The sequence below is a fragment of the Oncorhynchus mykiss genome, chromosome 24, assembly GCF_057628025.1.
Source record: "Oncorhynchus mykiss isolate SJ-2025 chromosome 24, ASM5762802v1, whole genome shotgun sequence".
In the NCBI taxonomy this organism is placed as follows: domain Eukaryota; kingdom Metazoa; phylum Chordata; class Actinopteri; order Salmoniformes; family Salmonidae; genus Oncorhynchus; species Oncorhynchus mykiss.
In genome coordinates this window covers 10,940,584-10,959,537 of record NC_143045.1, presented here as the reverse complement: position 1 = coordinate 10,959,537, position 18,954 = coordinate 10,940,584, and the positions used below count along the sequence as shown (strand labels likewise).

General features: G+C 46.4%; 1 protein-coding gene across 1 annotated transcript in view; it reads left to right on the top strand.

Annotated features, from left to right (window-relative positions):
• slc8a2b (solute carrier family 8 member 2b) overlaps positions 1 to 18,954 on the top strand; it is a 104,273-nt gene that overhangs the window by 75,666 nt on the left and 9,653 nt on the right. The window contains exons 6-11 of the mRNA XM_036961149.2: positions 4,250 to 4,705; positions 7,301 to 7,677; positions 9,889 to 9,992; positions 10,864 to 10,881; positions 13,857 to 13,981; positions 15,828 to 15,927. Of these exons, the coding sequence (XP_036817044.2) occupies positions 4,250 to 4,705; positions 7,301 to 7,677; positions 9,889 to 9,992; positions 10,864 to 10,881; positions 13,857 to 13,981; positions 15,828 to 15,927 (1,180 nt within the window). The remainder of the gene's footprint in view (positions 1 to 4,249; positions 4,706 to 7,300; positions 7,678 to 9,888; positions 9,993 to 10,863; positions 10,882 to 13,856; positions 13,982 to 15,827; positions 15,928 to 18,954) is intronic.

Sequence of the window (18,954 nt, the reverse complement as noted above, 5' to 3'; positions counted from 1 at the left end):
GAGAGAGAGAGAGGTGTACAGTAGGGAGGAGGAGAGAGAGAATGTACAGTAGGGAGGAGGAGAGGTGTACAGTAGGGAGGGGGGAGAGAGGTGTACAGTAGGGAGGGGGAGAGAGAGGTGTACAGTAGGGAGGGGGAGAGAGAGGTGTACAGTAGGGAGGGGGAGAGAGGTGTACAGTAGGGAGGGGGAAAGAGAGGTGTACAGTAGGGAGGGGGAGAGAGAGCTGTACAGTAGGGAGGGGGAGAGAGAGGTGTACAGTAGGGAGGGGGAGAGAAAAAGAGGTGTACAGTAGGGAGGGGGAGAGAAAAAGAGGTGTACAGTAGGGAGGGGGAGAGAAAAATAGGTGTACAGTAGGGAGGGGGAGAGAGAGAGAGATGTACAGTAGGAAGGGGGAGAGAGAGACGTGTACAGTAGGGAGGAGAGAGAGAGGGGTGTACAGTAGGGAGGGGGAGAGAAAAAGAGGTGTACAGTAGGGAGGAGGAGAGAGAGAGAGAGGTGTACAGTAGGGAGGAGGAGAGAGAGAGAGAGGTGTACAGTAGGGAGGAGGAGAGAGAGAGAGAGAGAGAGGTGTACAGTAGGGAGGAGGAGAGAGAGAGAGGTGTACAGTAGGGAGGAGGAGAGAGAGAGAGGTGTACAGTAGGGAGGAGGATAGAGAGAGATGTGTACAGTAGGGAGGATGAGAGAGAAGGGTGTACAGTAGGGAGGAGGAGAGAGAGAGAGAGGTGTACAGTAGGGAGGAGGATAGAGATAGATGTGTACAGTAGGGAGGACGAGAGAGAAGGGTGTACAGTAGGGAGGAGGAGAGAGAGGGGTGTACAGTAGGAAGGGGGAGGAGAGAGAGAAATATGTACAGTAGGGAGGAGGAGAGAGAGAGAGGTATACAGTAGGAAGGGGGAGAGAGAGGTGTACAGTAGGGAGGAGGATAGAGAGAGATGTGTACAGTAGGGAGGATGAGAGAGAAGGGTGTACAGTAGGGAGGAGGAGAGAGAGAGAGGTGTACAGTAGGGAGGAGGATAGAGATAGATGTGTACAGTAGGGAGGATGAGAGAGAAGGGTGTACAGTAGGGAGGAGGAGAGAGAAGGGTGTACAGTAGGGAGGAGGAGAGAGAGAGAGGTGTACAGTAGGGAGGATGAGAGAGAAGGGTGTACAGTAGGGAGGAGGAGAGAGAAGGGTGTACAGTAGGGAGGAGGAGAGAGAGAAAGGTGTACAGTAGGGAGGAGGAGAGGGAGGTGTACAGTAGGGAGGGGGAGAGAGGTGTACAGTAGGGAGGTTGAGAGAGGTATACAGTAGGGAGGGAGAGAGAGAAAGGTGTACAGTAGAGAGGGGGGAGAGAGAGAGGTATACAGTAGGGAGGGGGAGAGTGGTGTACATTAGGGAGGGGGAGAGAGAGTGGTGTACAGTAGGGAGGGGGAGAGAGATGTACAGTAGGGAGGGGGAGAGAGAGTGGTGTACAGTAGGGAGGGGGAGAGAGGTGTACAGTAGGGAGGGGGAGATAGGTGTACAGTAGGGAGGAGGAGAGAGAGAGGTGTACAGTAGGGAGGGGGAGATAGGTGTACAGTAGGGAGGGGGAGATAGTTGTACAGTAGGGAGGGAGAGATAGGTGTACAGTAGGGAGGGAGAGAGAGAGAGAGGTGTACAGTAGGGAGGAGGAGAGAGAGGTGTACAGTCGGGAGAGAGGGAGAGAGAGAGGTGTACAGTAGGGAGGAGGAGTGAGGGAGGTGTACAGTAGGGAGGGAGAGAGAGAGGTGTACAGTAGGGAGGAGGAGAGAGAGGTGTACAGTAGGGAGGGAGAGAGAGAGGTGTACAGTAGGGAGGGGGAGATAGGTGTACAGTAGGGAGGGGGAGATAGGTGTACAGTAGGGACGAGAGAGAGAGAGGTGTACAGTAGGGAGGAGGAGAGAGAGAGGTGTACAGTAGGGAGGGGGAGATAGGTGTACAGTAGGGAGGGGGAGAGAGAGGTGTACAGTAGGGAGGGCGAGAGAGGTGTACAGTAGGGAGGAGGAGTGAGGGAGGTGTACAGTAGGGAGGGAGAGAGAGAGGTGTACAGTAGGGAGAGGGAGAGAGAGGTGTACAGTAGGGAGGAGGAGTGAGGGAGGTGTACAGTAGGGAGGGAGAGAGAGAGAGGTGTACAGTAGGGAGGAGGAGAGAGAGAGGTGTACAGTAGAGGGAGAGAGAGATGTATAGTAGGGAGGGGGAGATAGGTGTACAGTAGGGAGGGAGAGAGAGAGGTGTACAGTAGAGAGAGAGAGAGAGGTGTACAGTAGGGAGGGGGAGATAGGTGTACAGTAGGGAGGGAGAGAGAGAGGTGTACAGTAGGGAGGAGGAGAGAGAGAGGTGTACAGTAGAGAGGGAGAGAGAGGTGTACAGTAGGGAGGGGGAGATAGGTGTACAGTAGGGAGGGAGAGAGAGAGGTGTACAGTAGGGAGGAGAGAGAGAGAGAGGTGTACAGTAGGGAGGAGAGAGAGAGAGAGAGGTGTACAGTAGGGAGGAGGAGAGAGAGAGGTGTACAGTAGGGAGGAGGAGAGAGAGAGGTGTACAGTAGGGAGGGGGAGATAGGTGTACAGTAGGGAGGGAGAGAGAGAGGTGTACAGTAGGGAGGAGGAGAGAGAGAGGTGTACAGTAGGGAGGGGGGGATAGGTGTACAGTAGGGAGGGGGAGAGAGAGGTGTACAGTAGGGAGGGAGAGAGAGAGAGGTGTACAGTAGGGAGGGGGAGAGAGAGGTGTACAGTAGGGAGGGAGAGAGAGAGGTGTACAGTAGGGAGGAGGAGAGAGAGAGGTGTACAGTAGGGGGGGGGGGGATAGGTGTACAGTAGGGAGGGGGAGAGAGAGGTGTACAGTAGGGAGGGAGAGAGAGAGAGGTGTATAGTAGGGAGGGGGAGAGAGAGGTGTACAGTAGGGAGGAGGAGTGAGGGAGGTGTACAGTAGGGAGGGAGAGAGAGAGAGGTGTACAGTAGGGAGGAGGAGAGAGAGAGGTGTACAGTAGGGAGGGGGAGATAGGTGTACAGTAGTGAGGGAGAGAGAGAGAGGTGTACAGTAGGGAGGAGGAGAGAGAGAGGTGTACAGTAGGGAGGGAGAGAGAGAGGTGTACAGTAGGGAGGAGGAGAGAGAGAGAGAGAGAGGTGTACAGTAGGGAGGAGGAGAGAGAGAGGTGTACAGTAGGGAGGGGGAGAGAGAGGTGTACAGTAGGGAGGAGGAGTGAGGGAGGTGTACAGTAGGGAGGGAGAGAGAGAGAGGTGTACAGTAGGGAGGAGGAGAGAGAGAGGTGTACAGTAGGGAGGGGGAGAGAGAGGTGTACAGTAGGGAGGGAGGGAGAGAGAGAGGTGTACAGTAGGGAGGAGGAGAGAGAGGTGTACAGTAGGGAGGGAGGGAGAGAGAGAGGTGTACAGTAGGGAGGAGGAGAGAGAGGTGTACAGTAGGGAGGGGGAGATAGGTGTACAGTAGGGAGGGAGAGAGAGAGAAGTGTACAGTAGGGAGGAGGAGAGAGAGAGGTGTACAGTAGGGAGGAGGAGAGAGAGGTGTACAGTAGGGAGGAGAGAGAGAGAGGTGTACAGTAGGGAGGAGGAGAGAGAGAGGTGTACAGTAAGGAGGAGGAGAGAGAGGTGTACAGTAGGGAGGAGGAGAGAGAGGTGTACAGTAGGGAGGAGGAGAGAGAGAGGTGTACAGTAGGGAGGAGGAGAGAGAGGTGTACAGTAGGGAGGGGGAGATAGGTGTACAGTAGGGAGGAGAGAGAGAGAGGTGTACAGTAGGGAGGAGGAGAGAGAGAGGTGTACAGTAGGGAGGAGGAGAGAGAGGTGTACAGTAGGGAGGAGGAGAGAGAGGTGTACAGTAGGGAGGAGGAGAGAGAGAGGTGTACAGTAGGGAGGAGGAGAGAGAGGTGTACAGTAGGGAGGGGGAGATAGGTGTACAGTAGGGAGGGAGAGAGAGAGAGAGGTGTACAGTAGAGAGGGAGAGAGAGATGTACAGTAGGGAGGGAGAGAGAGAGAGAGAGAGGTTATGGAGGATATACTCATCCCATTCATGTATACCCACATAGCACCTGTCAGGAATAGATAGGTCTAGAGAGAGTAAAAAGAGATGGAGAGAAGAAGAGGATACACCCACCTCAACCACACATACAAACACACTGGAGCAAAGGAGACCATTAAGAGCTACTAACGTGCTGAACCTACAAGAGTCACAAACCTTATCTCTGTGTCGAGGTTGTGTGTCTGTGTCCCTCTTTTTGACCCCCTGTTCCTCTGCCCCCAGGTGATCCGCATCCTGAAGCAGCTGAAGCAGAAGTTTCCGGACAAGGAACTGGATCAGCTGGTAGATCTAGCCAACTACTACGCCCTCCTCCATCAACAGAAGAGCCGCGCCTTCTACCGCATCCAGGCTACGCGCATGATGACCGGCGCCGGCAACGTGCTCAAGAGGCACGCCGCCGACCACTCTCGCCGCGCCGCCGCCGTGGACGAGGAAGTGGTCTGCGAGGACGATGACCTGGCTGAGTGCAGCCGCCTGGCGTTCGAGAGCACCCACAGCCAGTGTATGGAGAACTGCGGCGTACTGAGGTTGGCTGTGGTGTGTCAAGGGGGCCTGGGGGAGAGTACCTTCTACGTGGACTACCGGACCGAGGACGGCTCGGCCAACGCCGGGTCTGACTACGAGTACAGCGAGGGAACGCTGGTGTTCAAACCCGGAGATACCCGCAAGGAGATCAAGGTGAGGGGTCAGTGGAAGGGAAGGAAGGTAAACAGTAATGTACAGTTATAATCAATTATAGTAAGAAGCATTGCACAACTGTGCTGCCAAGCAGATCCCCAGCTAGATCGTTAGACCTGCTTGTCGTGGGCAGATCAAGACGTCACGTAATGGAAGGAGCAGAAAACAGCCGTAGAAACCGATTACCCTCTGAATTAGAGTCCTCTCTGGCCCTGATCAACTGTCTCATATTGTCTTAGAGGAGCCAGTAGAACTGGAGAGTCTTCCGGAAGCTAGAGCATATTAAAGTCTGCCTCATGGTCCTGACTGACAGGGGATACGACTTAATCTGAGTGGGAGAGACAGTAAAAAAGGAGGAAGTGGGCTTTGAAGTATTTTGTCCTTGGAGAGGATGTTTCTCTCTTTGAACTTGTCGTAGTTTTCACGTCATTTCATGTTCACGCTTAGACAGAGGACAAAGAGAATGTGTATTTCTGGATCGCAGGAGAGGTGTTGAGGAAAGGGAGAAAACAAGGAATGTGAAGAGAGAGAGAGAGAGAGAGAGAGAGAGAGAGAGAGCGAGTTAGGGAACAACTCAATTGCGTTATTTCATCACAGTAGCTTGTCAACCATTAGACATGAATGAGTGACTACAGCGATCAATCCCTTAGTGTCCCAAGTCTTTGACGATCAGTGAGGTTGATTTGACGCGTCTCTCTCAAGCGTTTGTGGTCTGTAACAGCTGTCACATTCTGTCTTCAAACAACAGTGTTTCTCTTATCCTTTTAAAGACTGGCACTTCCTCCAAAGACGAGTGAGTACACAATAGTTAAAAAATAAATTAATGAATGTGTATTGCGTGTCTCTACCGACGGCCTATACAGATCCGGAAAGATACATCCGTTGTTTTGTTCTTTTTGTTTTACTCTGCCTGCAAAACACGCTGGATGATTCAGAATCCATTGAAGAGCTTGAACGATTCATTGACGAGAGATACTTACGAACTCAAAGAAACATGTTGCTGGTTTCTGAGGATTCAAGCATTGTAAGGACAACCAACCAACCCAATCAGCAAAACAAACCAAAGCCAAGTTGTGGACTTGTTAAAATCCATCAATGAAAGGCTTTCCAAACTTGGTATCTTTGATATATTATGAGAAATGTCCTTTGGTCTGATAAAACAAAAATAGAATTGTTTGGCCTTAATGACCATCGTTATGTTTGGAGGAAAAAGGGGGAGGCTTGCAAGCCGAAGAACACCATCCCAACAGTGAAGCACGGGGGTGGCAGCATCATGTTGTGGGGGTGTTTTGCTGCAGGAGGGACTGGTGCACTTCACAAAATAGATGGCATCATGAGGAAGGGAAATTATGTGGATATATATTGAAGCAACATCTCAAGACATCAGTCAGGAAGTTAAAGCTTGGTCGCAAATGGGTCTTCCCATTTGTTGTGGCAAAATGGCTTAAGGAAAACAAAGTTGAGATAATGGAGTGGCCATCACATAGCCTGACCTCAATCCTATAGAAAATCTGTTGGCAGAACTGAAAAAGAGTGTGCGAGCAAGGAGGCCTACAAACCTGACTCAGTTACACCAGCTCTGTCAGGAGGAATGGGCCAAAATTCACCTAACTTATTGTGGAAAGCTTGTGGAAGACTACCCAAAACGTTTGACCAAAGTTCAACAATTTAAAGGCAATGCTACCAAATACTAATTGAGTGCATGTAAACTTCTGACCCACTGGGAATGTGATGAAAGAAATCAAAGCTGAAATAAATCATTCTCTCTACTATTATTCTGACATTTCACATTCTTAAAATAAAGTGGTGATCCTAACTGACCTAAGAGAGGGAATTTTTACTAGGATTAAATGTATTTGGCTAAGGTGTATGTAAACCTCCGACTTCAGCTGTAAATTCAAACAATACTAATACCATTTAAATATAATACATAGGGAAGTTGTGCAGGGCTATGGTAGATGAAGGAATCAGTCTATCTTTTCAGACTGTTAGAGTATTTATCTGGTCAATATGTCAGTGTATTATGTCTGTTTGTAACAGTGTATTATATCTGTTTGTAACAGTGTATTATGTCTGTCTGTAACAGTGTATTATATCTGTTTGTAACAGTGTATTATATCTGTTTGTAACAGTGTATTATATCTGTTTGAAACAGTGTATTATGTCTGTCTGTAACAGTGTATTATATCTGTAACAGTGTATTATATCTGTCTGTAACAGTGTATTATATCTGTTTGTAACAGTGTATTATATCTGTTTGTAACAGTGTATTATATCTGTCTGTAACAGTGTATTATATCTGTTTGTAACAGTGTATTATATCTGTTTGTAACAGTGTATTATGTCTGTCTGTAACAGTGTATTATATCTGTAACAGTGTATTATATCTGTCTGTAACAGTGTATTATATCTGTTTGTAACAGTGTATTATGTCTGGTGTCTGTAACAGTGTGATATGTGAAAATGTGATCGTATTATAAGTTGTATTTGAATGTTTAAGGACTCTTGGAAGATTAGTCCAAATGAGGACTAAAAGAGATCCTAATAAAATCAAAATCAATTCTTCATCACCCCTCCATCCTACACCTTTTCCAGGTCGGCATCATCGATGATGACATCTTCGAGGAGGACGAGCACTTTTTTGTGCGGCTGCTCAACTTGCGCATCGGTGACGCCGAGGGGATGTTCGAGAGTGATGAGCCAGGTGCGAGACCCAAGGGTCGCCTGGTGGAGCCACTGGTCGCCACGGTGACCATCCTGGACGACGACCATGCTGGATTCTTCACATTCCGTAATCGGCTGGTGCGCGTCAGCGAGAGTGTTGGCACCATGGAGATCTCAGTGGTGCGGAACTCGGGCGCCCGCGGCACGGTGATCCTGCCCTATCACACGGAGGAGGGCACGGCGAAGGGGGGCGGCGTGGACTACGAGGACACCCAGGGAGAGCTGGAGTTCTCCAACGACCAGACAACGTGAGTACTGATGGACGGACATCCACACACCATTGTTTCCTACTCTCCCCTACTCCCTCATTCCCTCCCTCCCTCCCCCTTCCCTCTCACTACTCCATGCCAGTTACTGTTCTCCATTATTCGTAAACGCCAACCTGGAGTGAGCTTTAGCTCATCAATGGCTTGTGTGTTTGTGCTCAACTCATAGCCAATACTGTATTCACACTGCTATGTGTTGCTGCCTTAAAGTAGGCTACATCATGCTATATTATCATGCTATATTACCACACTATCTGTATTCATGTCACAGTCTTGACTCATTCTGGTTCTCTTTCTCTCTTGCCACAAAATTTGCACAGTAATGGTCATTTCAACATCTTGTTTATTTCTCATTCAGCTCTAATTTCGCTCTCATCTCGCTGTATCTATCTTTCCCTTCTTTCTCTCTCTCTCTCTCTCTCTCTCCTGTATCTACAGATGTAGGATCTTAATTTGATCACCCTGTTGCAGGAGAACGTTCCTGCAATGCAGTAAATGCAAAACGTGTAGTGTATTTAAGGTTTTAAAAAGCTTCTGAAGTTTGTAATTCCCACTTAGAAATTTCAGACTAGATTTTTTCCCCAAAAAATATTGATCAGTAACTACAAAAATGTCCATTGATTATAATCCACATATTAATTCACATTTCCTGTTGCTGCAGGATTGTTTTCCTGCTGTAGCAAAATGGCTCAAATTAAGTTCCTACATCTGTATATCTCCCTTCCCCCTCTTTCTCTCTTCTCCCTCTCTCTTTGTTTCTTTGTTTCTCTCACTTCACTTGTTTATGTTTGCTCTGCCAACAGGGAGACTGTTGCTGTGGTGACATTTTCAGGCACAATGTCCTGGGAGACATTATCAGGACTAATGAGCATAATAAAAAAAGTGAAACACGTCTTCCAACTCCCCCTCCTCTCCTCCCCTTCACCCCCTCCTATTTCCTCTTTTCATCAGCCTGTGTAAAAGCTGACCGCTAGCCCTGCACTACTCTGTAAGGGGAGGTGCGGTGGAACCTATGGGTTAATCACCAAGAGAGGCCAAGGTTGTTCAGTAGTGGGTACAGTAAATAACCTACAGTAGGTAGTACAGTAAAGGACCTACAGTAGGTGGTACAGTAAAGGACCTACAGTAGGTGGTACAGTAAAGGACCTACAGTAGGTGGTACAGTGAAGGACCTACAGTAGGTGGTACAGTAAAGGACCTACAGTAGGTGGTACAGTAAAGGACCTACAGTAGGTGGTACAGTAAAGGACCTACAGTAGGTGGTACAGTAAAGGACCTACAGTAGGTGGTACAGTAAAGGACCTACAGTAGGTGGTACAGTAAAGGACCTACAGTAGGTGGTACAGTAAAGGACCTACAGTAGGTGGTACAGTAAAGGACCTACAGTAGGTGGTACAGTAAAGGACCTACAGTAGGTGGTACAGTAAAGGACCTACAGTAGGTGGTACAGTAAAGGACCTACAGTAGGTGGTACAGTAAAGGACCTACAGTAGGTGGTACAGTAAAGGACCTACAGTAGGTGGTACAGTAAAGGACCTATAGTAGGTGGTACAGTAAAGGACCTACAGTAGGTAGAATCACAGGATGGAAGGAGCAGTGGATGAGGGATGGAGCAGTGGATGAAGGATGGAGCAGTGGATTAGGGATGGAGCAGTGGATGAGGATTGGGCCACAGGGAATGATATACAGCAGGGGTGATGCCCCTCTGTGTTGCAGACCACTGGGTGTCCCCTCCCTGACTGGTGTGCATGTCTGCATCTGAATTATTCAGCCGTGGAGTGATGAAATATTGATGCGGGTCCTCTGTTGTGATTTAAGTGCAAGCTGTGCCTGTTAATTTGTCTGGGGTGGCCTCCCGGGGAGGAAGCCATCGTTTGTCTGGCTTTGTGCGGCTCCCCTCCCTGCCTGTTGCTTGATGGCTGTACGTGGCGCATGGTTAGCTCATGGATAATTGGGAGGGAAAGAGAGCCTTGAGGCTCTACATTAAGGACAAGATTGTGTGTGTGTGTGTCTGTGTGTGTGAGGTGAGCTCTCTCTGTAAAGTACAACAAAATCCCTGACTAACCCCTGGGATCACATCCTTCCACTGATCCCTTTAACTGTTGAATAAAGTTAAATAAGACAGTCTAATCTATTTGTTGGTTAATGACCTCGGGTACTGACCTGTGTGGGTGGGTGTGTGTGCGTGTGCAGTCAGACCCTGCAGGTGAGGATCATTGACGATGAGGAGTATGAGAAAAAGGAGAACTTCTTCATCGTACTAGAGGAACCACGCTGGCTGAAGAGGGGAATCTCAGGTGTGTGTACTTGTAGTGTGTGTGTATGTGTGCTGTGTGTCCTTTTCTGTTTTCCTGATGTCAGTGGTTGGGAATGGGTTGGTGCTGACTGGTATGGAGAACTGCACCTTTAATGAGTTGTGGCACCTCTTATAGAATACTGGCTCTAAAACACAAACCCAGGTACGCTACAATTAAGTACTTGTTTCTTTTTCATCGCACTTCAGGCACTGACTGAGTTGGGCCTGATAGCTAGTACCAGTCAGGCACTATAGGTAGCTTTTTTGGTAAAGAAGGAATTTTCAATTTTACTGGTGAGATGAAGATACAAGTAGAGATCTTTCAGAGTTGCAGAGCCAACCAGAGAGCCTGCTGATGTCCAATTGTGTGTGAGGCTAAGAAAACAGAGAGGAAATAGGTCTAGTGTGTGTGTTTCGTGCCTGTGTTTTTGAGAGAGCGAGAGAGAGAGAGTGATGGTGGGATAGAGAGAGAGAGCGAGTGATGGTGGAATAGAGAGAGAGAGCGAGTGATGGTGGGATAGAGAGAGAGAGAGAGTGATGGTGGGATAGAGAGAGAGAGAGAGAGAGAGAGATGGGGGGGTAGAGAGAGAGAGTGATGGTGGGATAGAGAGAGAGAGAGAGCGAGAGAGATGGGGGGGTAGAGAGAGAGAGTGATGGTGGGATAGAGAGCGAGAGTGATGGTGGGATAGAGAGAGAGAGAGAGATTGTTTTTACTGAACTGAGGCACTTAGAGGAGAGTTCACAATAGCTGTCGTGACATCAGAGCTCTTAGTTGGTAAAACCTCTCAAGGTCAGGGAAGTGTAATGATGTGCACTTTGACTTGTCTGGAGTTTGGACTGCTGTACTGACCGTTCTTTCTTCTGTCTTCCAGCCCTTCTGCTCAACCAAGGTAAGACCATCAGCAACGTGCCTCACACAACCAGCCTAGAAACAGCAGACATAGAACGTTGTATTATCCCTAAAGGCCCAAGGGGGGGAATTGATTTTGGATTAGAATCATCCATAAAGACAACAACAAACATTTCACATGAGTTGGTACACTATATAACAACATCAATTTAAGGGTCTATGAAGAACCATAGAAAGAAAATCCAAAACCGGACATGTTTTGGGCCTCCAGGACTGGAATTGAATAGCCCTGCTGTAGAGTTTTAAGCCTTACTTGCGTATTTCCCAGGGTGCCTTTTCAAGTGAACGTTAAAGTTACCAGTACCACCCATAACTGTGATTGCTAGTGACAGAGACATGGTTGTTGATTTCATCCATTCTCAGTCCTGTGGCCTTCACCAAGTGAGATCTCAAGTGAATACATTGTCATTAACATGTCATTCTTTAAGACAAGACAAGACAATACATATTTCATGAAGCCTTCTTCTGAGGGCTTAGTTTTACCCTAATCCTGCCTGCAATCACATTATGCTAGTTTACAAAGAGATGTGCAATTCCTATTGGAATCCAGACAGATTGGGGATATCCGACATTTGGAGTTGTATTCACTCACAACCTGCATTCAGAATGACTGCCAGTGTTGGGAAGACTGAGATATGAGATTCATTTAAACAACCATTTCAGTAGCGGGTGCAATAAATCCAAGTAACAGATTGGATTAGTTTAGAAAAATGTATGTTATTTATATTTGAGTAGCATAATATTAAATGTAGACTCGGCACACAAGCAGCACAGCAGATATTGAGTTGAGATGAGTTGCACAGTATCTGCGCATGTGCACGGGTTCGCTTCATGCTCTTACGACCAAAACAGTGGATAAGTTGAGCTTCAAGCTCTTAGTTTTTGCAGAAATTGACCCACTAAGCCGTTTACTTTCTGCATCTATGTCATATCGCTGAGTCTAACGTTAAATGAATTCATCAATGTACATGCAAAAACATAGATATTTAAACAAACAATTCTAAAAATCTACTTGCAATAGAGCATGCTGGGAAATATGATAATAAAGGGTGTGGTTTTGGTTCAACTCTGGTTATTAACACTAACTCTGGGGTTATTTTACACCACTGAGTGTTATTTTAACTCTTTACATTGTTAAATGAACTCTTTAATCAACACTGGCCAATTTGCTGTGTGCTATGAAAGGGACACATCTGCAGGCTTCCATACATTTCAAGAGCCTTTTAGAATTCTGAAGAACCGCAGATGCCAGGTCAAGAAGCTGACAATTAACTCAAAGGTTCTTTATCGGGCAAGACTTCTCCAAGGAACCTTAAAAGCTGAGGAAGAACATTGTAAGAATCTTTATTTTGTTCACACCTCTGTTGCGGTTAGCCACTTAGGGATTAGCACCCAGTGTTGCCTTGGCCACTGTTGCATAATTTACAAGTCTATTGACAGTATAAATCCATGAGAAGGACCTGCTCGCGCCATAAAATGCATCACTCTCACATCGATTTGTATCCATCCCTGGATAAATATTATATGCGTATATATCGCACAACTGGCTTCTCTTGGATAAATATTAGAGTACTGTCCTTCTACAGTAGTCTAGCAGTGTCCCATGACACACTTTATTCTAATGCACGTCTTAAACAGGTGTTGAAGAGCCTTACCCAATCAGGGCCCATATTCATTAAGCGTCTCAGAGCAGGAGCGCTGATCTAGCATCAGTTCTGCATTTTAGATCATAATGAAAAAAGAGATGGACACGAGCTGGGAGGATCTGATCCTAGATCAGCATTCCTACCCTGAGCTGCTTTGTGAATATGGGCCCTGGGATGATGGTGCTGTAATTTACCCACAGTAACCGCAGACCAGCAGTATACTTCATCATTAGAGTGTATTGGTATTAGTATTTAGTATCTGGTGTAACCCTGTTAGAGCAACACGGTGAAGGAGCTGGACCGTTGGGGAAATACAGTGGGACAGTTGCCATGTGGTGCCTGGCGGCTCTCTGCTACTTTCATAATTACAGCTTGTGCTTTGAAGGCAGAGGAGAGGAACTAAGAGGAATAATATCTGCCCACTCGCCACGCGGCGACGACGACACACAAACAAAGCTTCCCGTGCGTCTTCACGGCTTACCATCTTTGTCGTCCCTCCAATGAGAGGATGAGTAATTATACGCTATAAGTAGATAGGAAATATGATGCTGAATGGAAGCAGGGAGAATGGGTTTTGCCCAGCTGTTTATAGTGTATTTGAGGTGTTATTTTAAATGCGGCTTTCTGAGGACCCTATTGGTCCAGTTCAATTGTATTAACAGCCACTAAATCACACTTTGGGACATTGGTCTTTGCCCGCCTCAATTCAGCATAAATCTACCCTCATTTCAACTCACCTTCTGTCTGTTTCTTCCACAATTTCTTTCCCCAACAAAATGTCTGGCTATCTTTTTGTTGCTACGTCTCCCAGACTGCCCTACTTTCATCTTCTCATGAATATACCCCACTAATCTCTCCTTATCTCCTCTCTTTTTCACTCTTTCTTCCCCATCGCACCCACACATTCACCATCAACCTCTCATCTCTCCTACTCACCCTCCCCCACGTCTCCACATACATGGGCTAATGCACATGAGTGATGTACTGTATGAAGAGGAAATTATGCTGACTCAAACTCAATTATTGATAGGACACTGGCCTTGAAAGATCTGTTTGTGAGGCATGTTGGCATGTTTGAGTTTCAATTTCTCTCTTTCTCTTTCTCCTCTCACCCCTCTCTCTCTCTCTCTCTCTCTCTCTCTCCTCTCACCCCCCCTCTCTCTCTCTCTCCTCTCACCCCCCTCTCTCTCTCTTCCCTCACCCCCTCTCTCTCTCTTCCCTCACCCCCTCTCTCTCTCTTCCCTCACCCCCCCCTCTCATTCCCTTCAATGTTCTATCGATCTCATCCCTCCTGTCTCCTATCTCTTAGAGGATCCTGATGGCCAGATGAGTGCAGAGGAGGAGGAGGCGAGGCGCATTGCAGAGATGGGAAAGCCCATCTTGGGGGAGCACAGCCGGCTGGAGGTGGTCATTGAGGAGTCTTATGAGTTCAAGGTATATAGCCCCTCTTCTCCTCTGCTTCACTCGATTGGCCACATCAGCGCTCAGTAAATGCATCGAGCATCACATGGTAGGCGTGCTGATCTACGATCAGTTCCATATAATCTTATTCATTGTTATCTACTAGGCAAACCTGATCCAAGATCACATACAGCCCCAGAGCCACACAGTTGGTTTAACACCAACCCATCTGAGGACAGACACTGGGCACAGTTGAGGGTCATTCCACTTCAAGAAATCCAATGCAAGTCAATTGTCCCTACATTAGCATATCCAAATCATCTATAAGTAACATCATTGACTAACACAATCCATTTTTAGATACTTTAGGATGATTTGGGCATGAAGGATGAAAAGGCTAATATAGGTACCATTGACTTGCATTGGATTTTTCGAGGTGGAACGACCCTCAACTGTGCCCAGTGTCGGTCCTCAGAAGGGTTAGTGTTTAAGCTAATTGATTCATCAATATTTTCGTCAAGTGAACCAACGGTTGTGACGGACGACAGCTAGCTCATTTAAGTCCTATAGCAACATGCCTCGGGATTTCATCCAATCAGGCCGTGTGCCTCTTCTTGACTTGATTCAGATTCATTTGTTATGCATAATAAGATTGCGCTTGTCACTCGTGATTTGTAGCAGCACAAAACAAACACAACAGGTAATTGAACTCTCAAGTCATTTCAATGACTGGCACTTGGCTTTATGAAATCCTAGATCAATGTCACATCGTTTAATAGCATTGTTAGCTCTATGGATGGGTGGCCGTACGCAAAGAAAAGACCAGTGAGAAGTGTTTACACAGGTGAAGTTTCCACATCAACAAGTAAAAACGACTACCGCTGAGCATCACATACTGTATGCCCAGGCAGCTCCTATACCCTGGCAGTCATAGAATACGTTTACATCAGTGGAGGCTGGTGGGAGGAGCTATAGGAGGACGGGCCCATTGTAATGGCGGGAATGGAATCAATGGAACGCAATCAAACGTGTGATTTCCCAATGTTTGCTCTGTATGATACCGATCCATTGATTCCATTCCAGCCATTACAATGGGCCCGTCCTCCTATAGCTCCTCCCACCAGCCTCCACTGGTGTAAACATACTCTAATAATTCAATCTTAAACTGGATTACGGCAGTAGGCCGACAATGGCAATAGTCATGTGAACCCTTTACTCTGCTGATCTTACATCGGCGTAAGGTTAAATCGAAGTAAACCTACGCTGGTGAAAACATCTGCTTCTCTGAGCATTCTTTCACATGATTAGGACATGTAAGGTGAATCATTGTCCCAGCGGTGCGTTTGATCTATGCACCGGTAGCCAAAGCTTCCCTCTTATGCGCGAGTGGCGTGAGTTCGGATAAAACGGAAAGTGTGCATCTTAGAATTAGTTTTCACATACAAAGTTTATATGTCCGAACTCCGAATCAAATAGGCTTCGCAAAATTAACCTGGCTTCTGTGGTACAACGTTTATTTTGATTGCCGATTTTCTGCATTTATTTTTCCCGTCAGTAGCCTGAACACAGCATGTGTTTATAAGGACCACAGCGTGTGTGTGTGTGTGTGTGCGTGTGCGTGTGTGCGGTGAAAACAAATACTGCTATTGGGAATTCATATTACCCCAGAAATGGACCCCAGAAAGAGTAGCTGCTGCTATCGCAACAGCTAATGGGGATCTTAATAAAAGGTCAACTATTACTGCACTCCTCATGGTAACGATGCCACTTCCTCAAACTCTTCTAGGCATTCTCCATTAGTGTTCCGGTCACACACATGAGTTTGCCTTCTTCTCTATAATAGGATGTTGACTATGCGCATTTTGTTTGTGATTGGCAGAGCACCGTTGACAAGCTCATTAAGAAGACCAACTTGGCCCTTGTGATTGGCACTCACTCCTGGAGGGAGCAGTTCGTGGAAGCTGTGACTGTCAGCGCAGGTCAGCTTTTGGTATTTGTGCGTGTGTGTGATTTCTATTGAGTGAGAGAAAGATGAATAACGTGAGTCTCACTGTTGACATTGTATTACACACACAACACACACACACACACACTGACTAGAGCAGGCCTGGGCAATTATTTTCCATGGAGGGCCACATTAGAATATATTTTGCCGTCGTGGCCCAGAATCATATTACAGGATTACATGTTGTTTTGACAGATATATCTACTGTAAATCACGTCCTGATATGCTACTCATTTAACTTTTTTAACATGCACAGAGGTAAACCACATCCATGTTCTCCTTTTGGTAGGTATCTTCATTATTAAAACTTCCAATGAACTACACGGAGGGAAAAGTACACTGTGCATTCAGCACCACGGACAGAACTCTTAACGGGTGTGCACAAAAACACAAGAAAGAGAGAGAGCTCAACATTACATTTAAACTACTCAATCAGTGTGAGGAGTGAAGTCTCTGATGGGCATTGACTAGAGCAGTGAAGTCGGGTATAGTTTCTGACGTCTCTATGCGCAGGATTGCCGAGAGGTCAGAGTCCGTAAGAAATGATCTGTGCCTTGTTATATTTCATCACTGAAAATGTCTGTTCACATACATAGGTTGACCCAAACACTACAAACATCTTCTGAGCATGTCTCCTAATCTTTGGAAAGTTTTGTTCATCGAGAGATGCATAGAACCTCATCAGTGACATTGTTTTGAATAGTTCTCCAATCACTGCATCAGATCGATAAGCTCAAGTTGCAGGTCAGTGGGAGCGTTATCCACATTGAGAGGAAACCAACCAAGGAAAGGAGAGGAAACCAACGGCATGTCATTTTCTAACACTTTGAAATCCTCAAAACGACGAGAAAACTTACTGTTGGAAGCACGCAGCAGCGATGTATACTTCTCCCGCTGGTCATCTGACAGGGAACAGACTAGTAGTGTTGGATGTTGCGTGAGATTGTTGGCTTCTACTTGGCAGGTCAGGAGGATTAATTTTCCCTTGAAGGCTTTGACAAGGCTGTACATCTGATGTGCAAAAAGGCCCTTCCCTTGTAGTTTGGAATTCAGTTCATTCATGAAGGCCCTGATGTCCACGGTGAAGGCAAAATCAGCCAGCCATTCTTTATCTTTTTAGTTGAGGGGAATCCACATATTTTCCTTTCATTTGCAAAAACTCAGCAATCTCTGACTTCAGGTCCCACACCCTTTTAAGCACCTTCCCCAAAGGTTTGTGTGGTAGGGGAGATCTGCATGACCCGACTCTGTCTCTTCCAACAGTGAGACAAACTGCCTGTGGTTTAAAGATTTTGCTTTTATGAAGTTTACCACTGTAGGGACTGTGTCCACAACATGGCTCATTTTCAGAACACATTTATAGAGCACCTCCTGATGAATAATGCAATGCAGGAAAATCATTCTCTGATCTGGGTTCAGCTCAGCTACTTGATCTTGTATCCTTTTCAAAAGGCCAACGTTTTTTCCTCTTAAGTTTGGGCACCCATCAGTGGTCACACTGGATAACTTTTCAAACCTGAGTCTCAGCTTTTCCACACACTTATTAACCTCCAATAAATCCTTCCCTGTGGTTGTGCTCTTCATTGACTGCACTGAAGCTCCTCTGTAATTTCAAAGTGGTAAGAATATCAACAGCGCCGTGTCACGTACATCACTGCTCTCATCCAGGGCCAAGGAGAAATCGGTGAAATGCTTTACCTTGTCCTCAACCCGTCGTGTCACTGTTCGTCTTGACAGGGAAACATTTTCAAACAGCTCTTTCTTTTCGGGGCAAAGTATTGCTGCAGAGTCAATTAAACATTCTTTAATGAATTCGCCCTCAGCGAATGGCTTGCTATGTTTAAGCAGTTTCGTGGGACAGTACATAGCTAGCTCTCACAATTCTGTCGTTTGCTGATTGAAGTTTGGTGAAGTCCTTGCTGCTTCTGCAACTGAGGAAGCAACTCTTTCGATGCACTTACCCTCTGCTCAGAAAACATATCCCTATATTTCTCTGCACGCTTCGTCTGGAAGTGTCGGAACAAGTTGTAGTCTTTCAAGACAGAGATGCTCTCTTTGCACACTAAGCACACAGCTTTCCCTGATACCTCAATGAAGAAATATTTGCTGGAACATCCTGCATTCATTGTCTACTTTCCTTTTCTTTGAAATCTTTGAAAAACACATTTTTGCTCAATTTCTAGGCTACTATTTGTAACTGTGACGAAGTGTGTGTCAGCCTGTCAGTCACTGTCTTTCCTCAAGCAGTTGTTATTTATATGTGCCTTCCCGAGTGGCGCAGCGGTCTAAGACACTGCATCTCAGTGCAAGATGCGTCACTGTGGTACCTGGTTGGAATCCAGGTTGCATTACATCCGGCCGTGATTGAGAGTCCCATACGGCGGCGCACAATTGGCCCAGCGTCGTCTGGGTTTGCTCCGGGTAGGCCGTCATTGTAAATAAAAATGTGTTCTTAACTGACTTGCCTTGTTAAATAAATAAAGGTTACATTTTTTTTTGTTTTTATCCCACAAGCGATGGGGGTTAAATCATTACACAAAGGTGAGTATTCATTTGGCTTTTCATTTGAATAACAAATACGTTTTTCAAAACGTTACTATCGCAAATTCTTGATGTGATCTGAGTACGATTCCACAGGCCGTATTGAACCAGGTCATACGGCCCCCAGGACGGCCATTGCTCAAGCCTGGATTGGAGCCATAATGAAGGACTTCACAGCTGCTTTATGAATGTCATTTCTTGCTCATGCTTTGAATAGTGATCTGAGTGCTTTTTGTCCAGAGCCATAATTACATCAAATATTTGGAGTCCTTTGTTGTTCTTCCAAAGAGCTGCCCAAGCATTTCATTCAGGGAGTGAGTGTTAGCTTGCTCGTTAAGTTTGAAATGTCAAGGGGAAACAAGTGAGGACACAGTCCCTTATTTTCGGGATCCTCATTATAACAGGAAACAATTGTTTTGAAAGGTGATAATTGCAAACCCGCAGACTTCATATAAAAAGG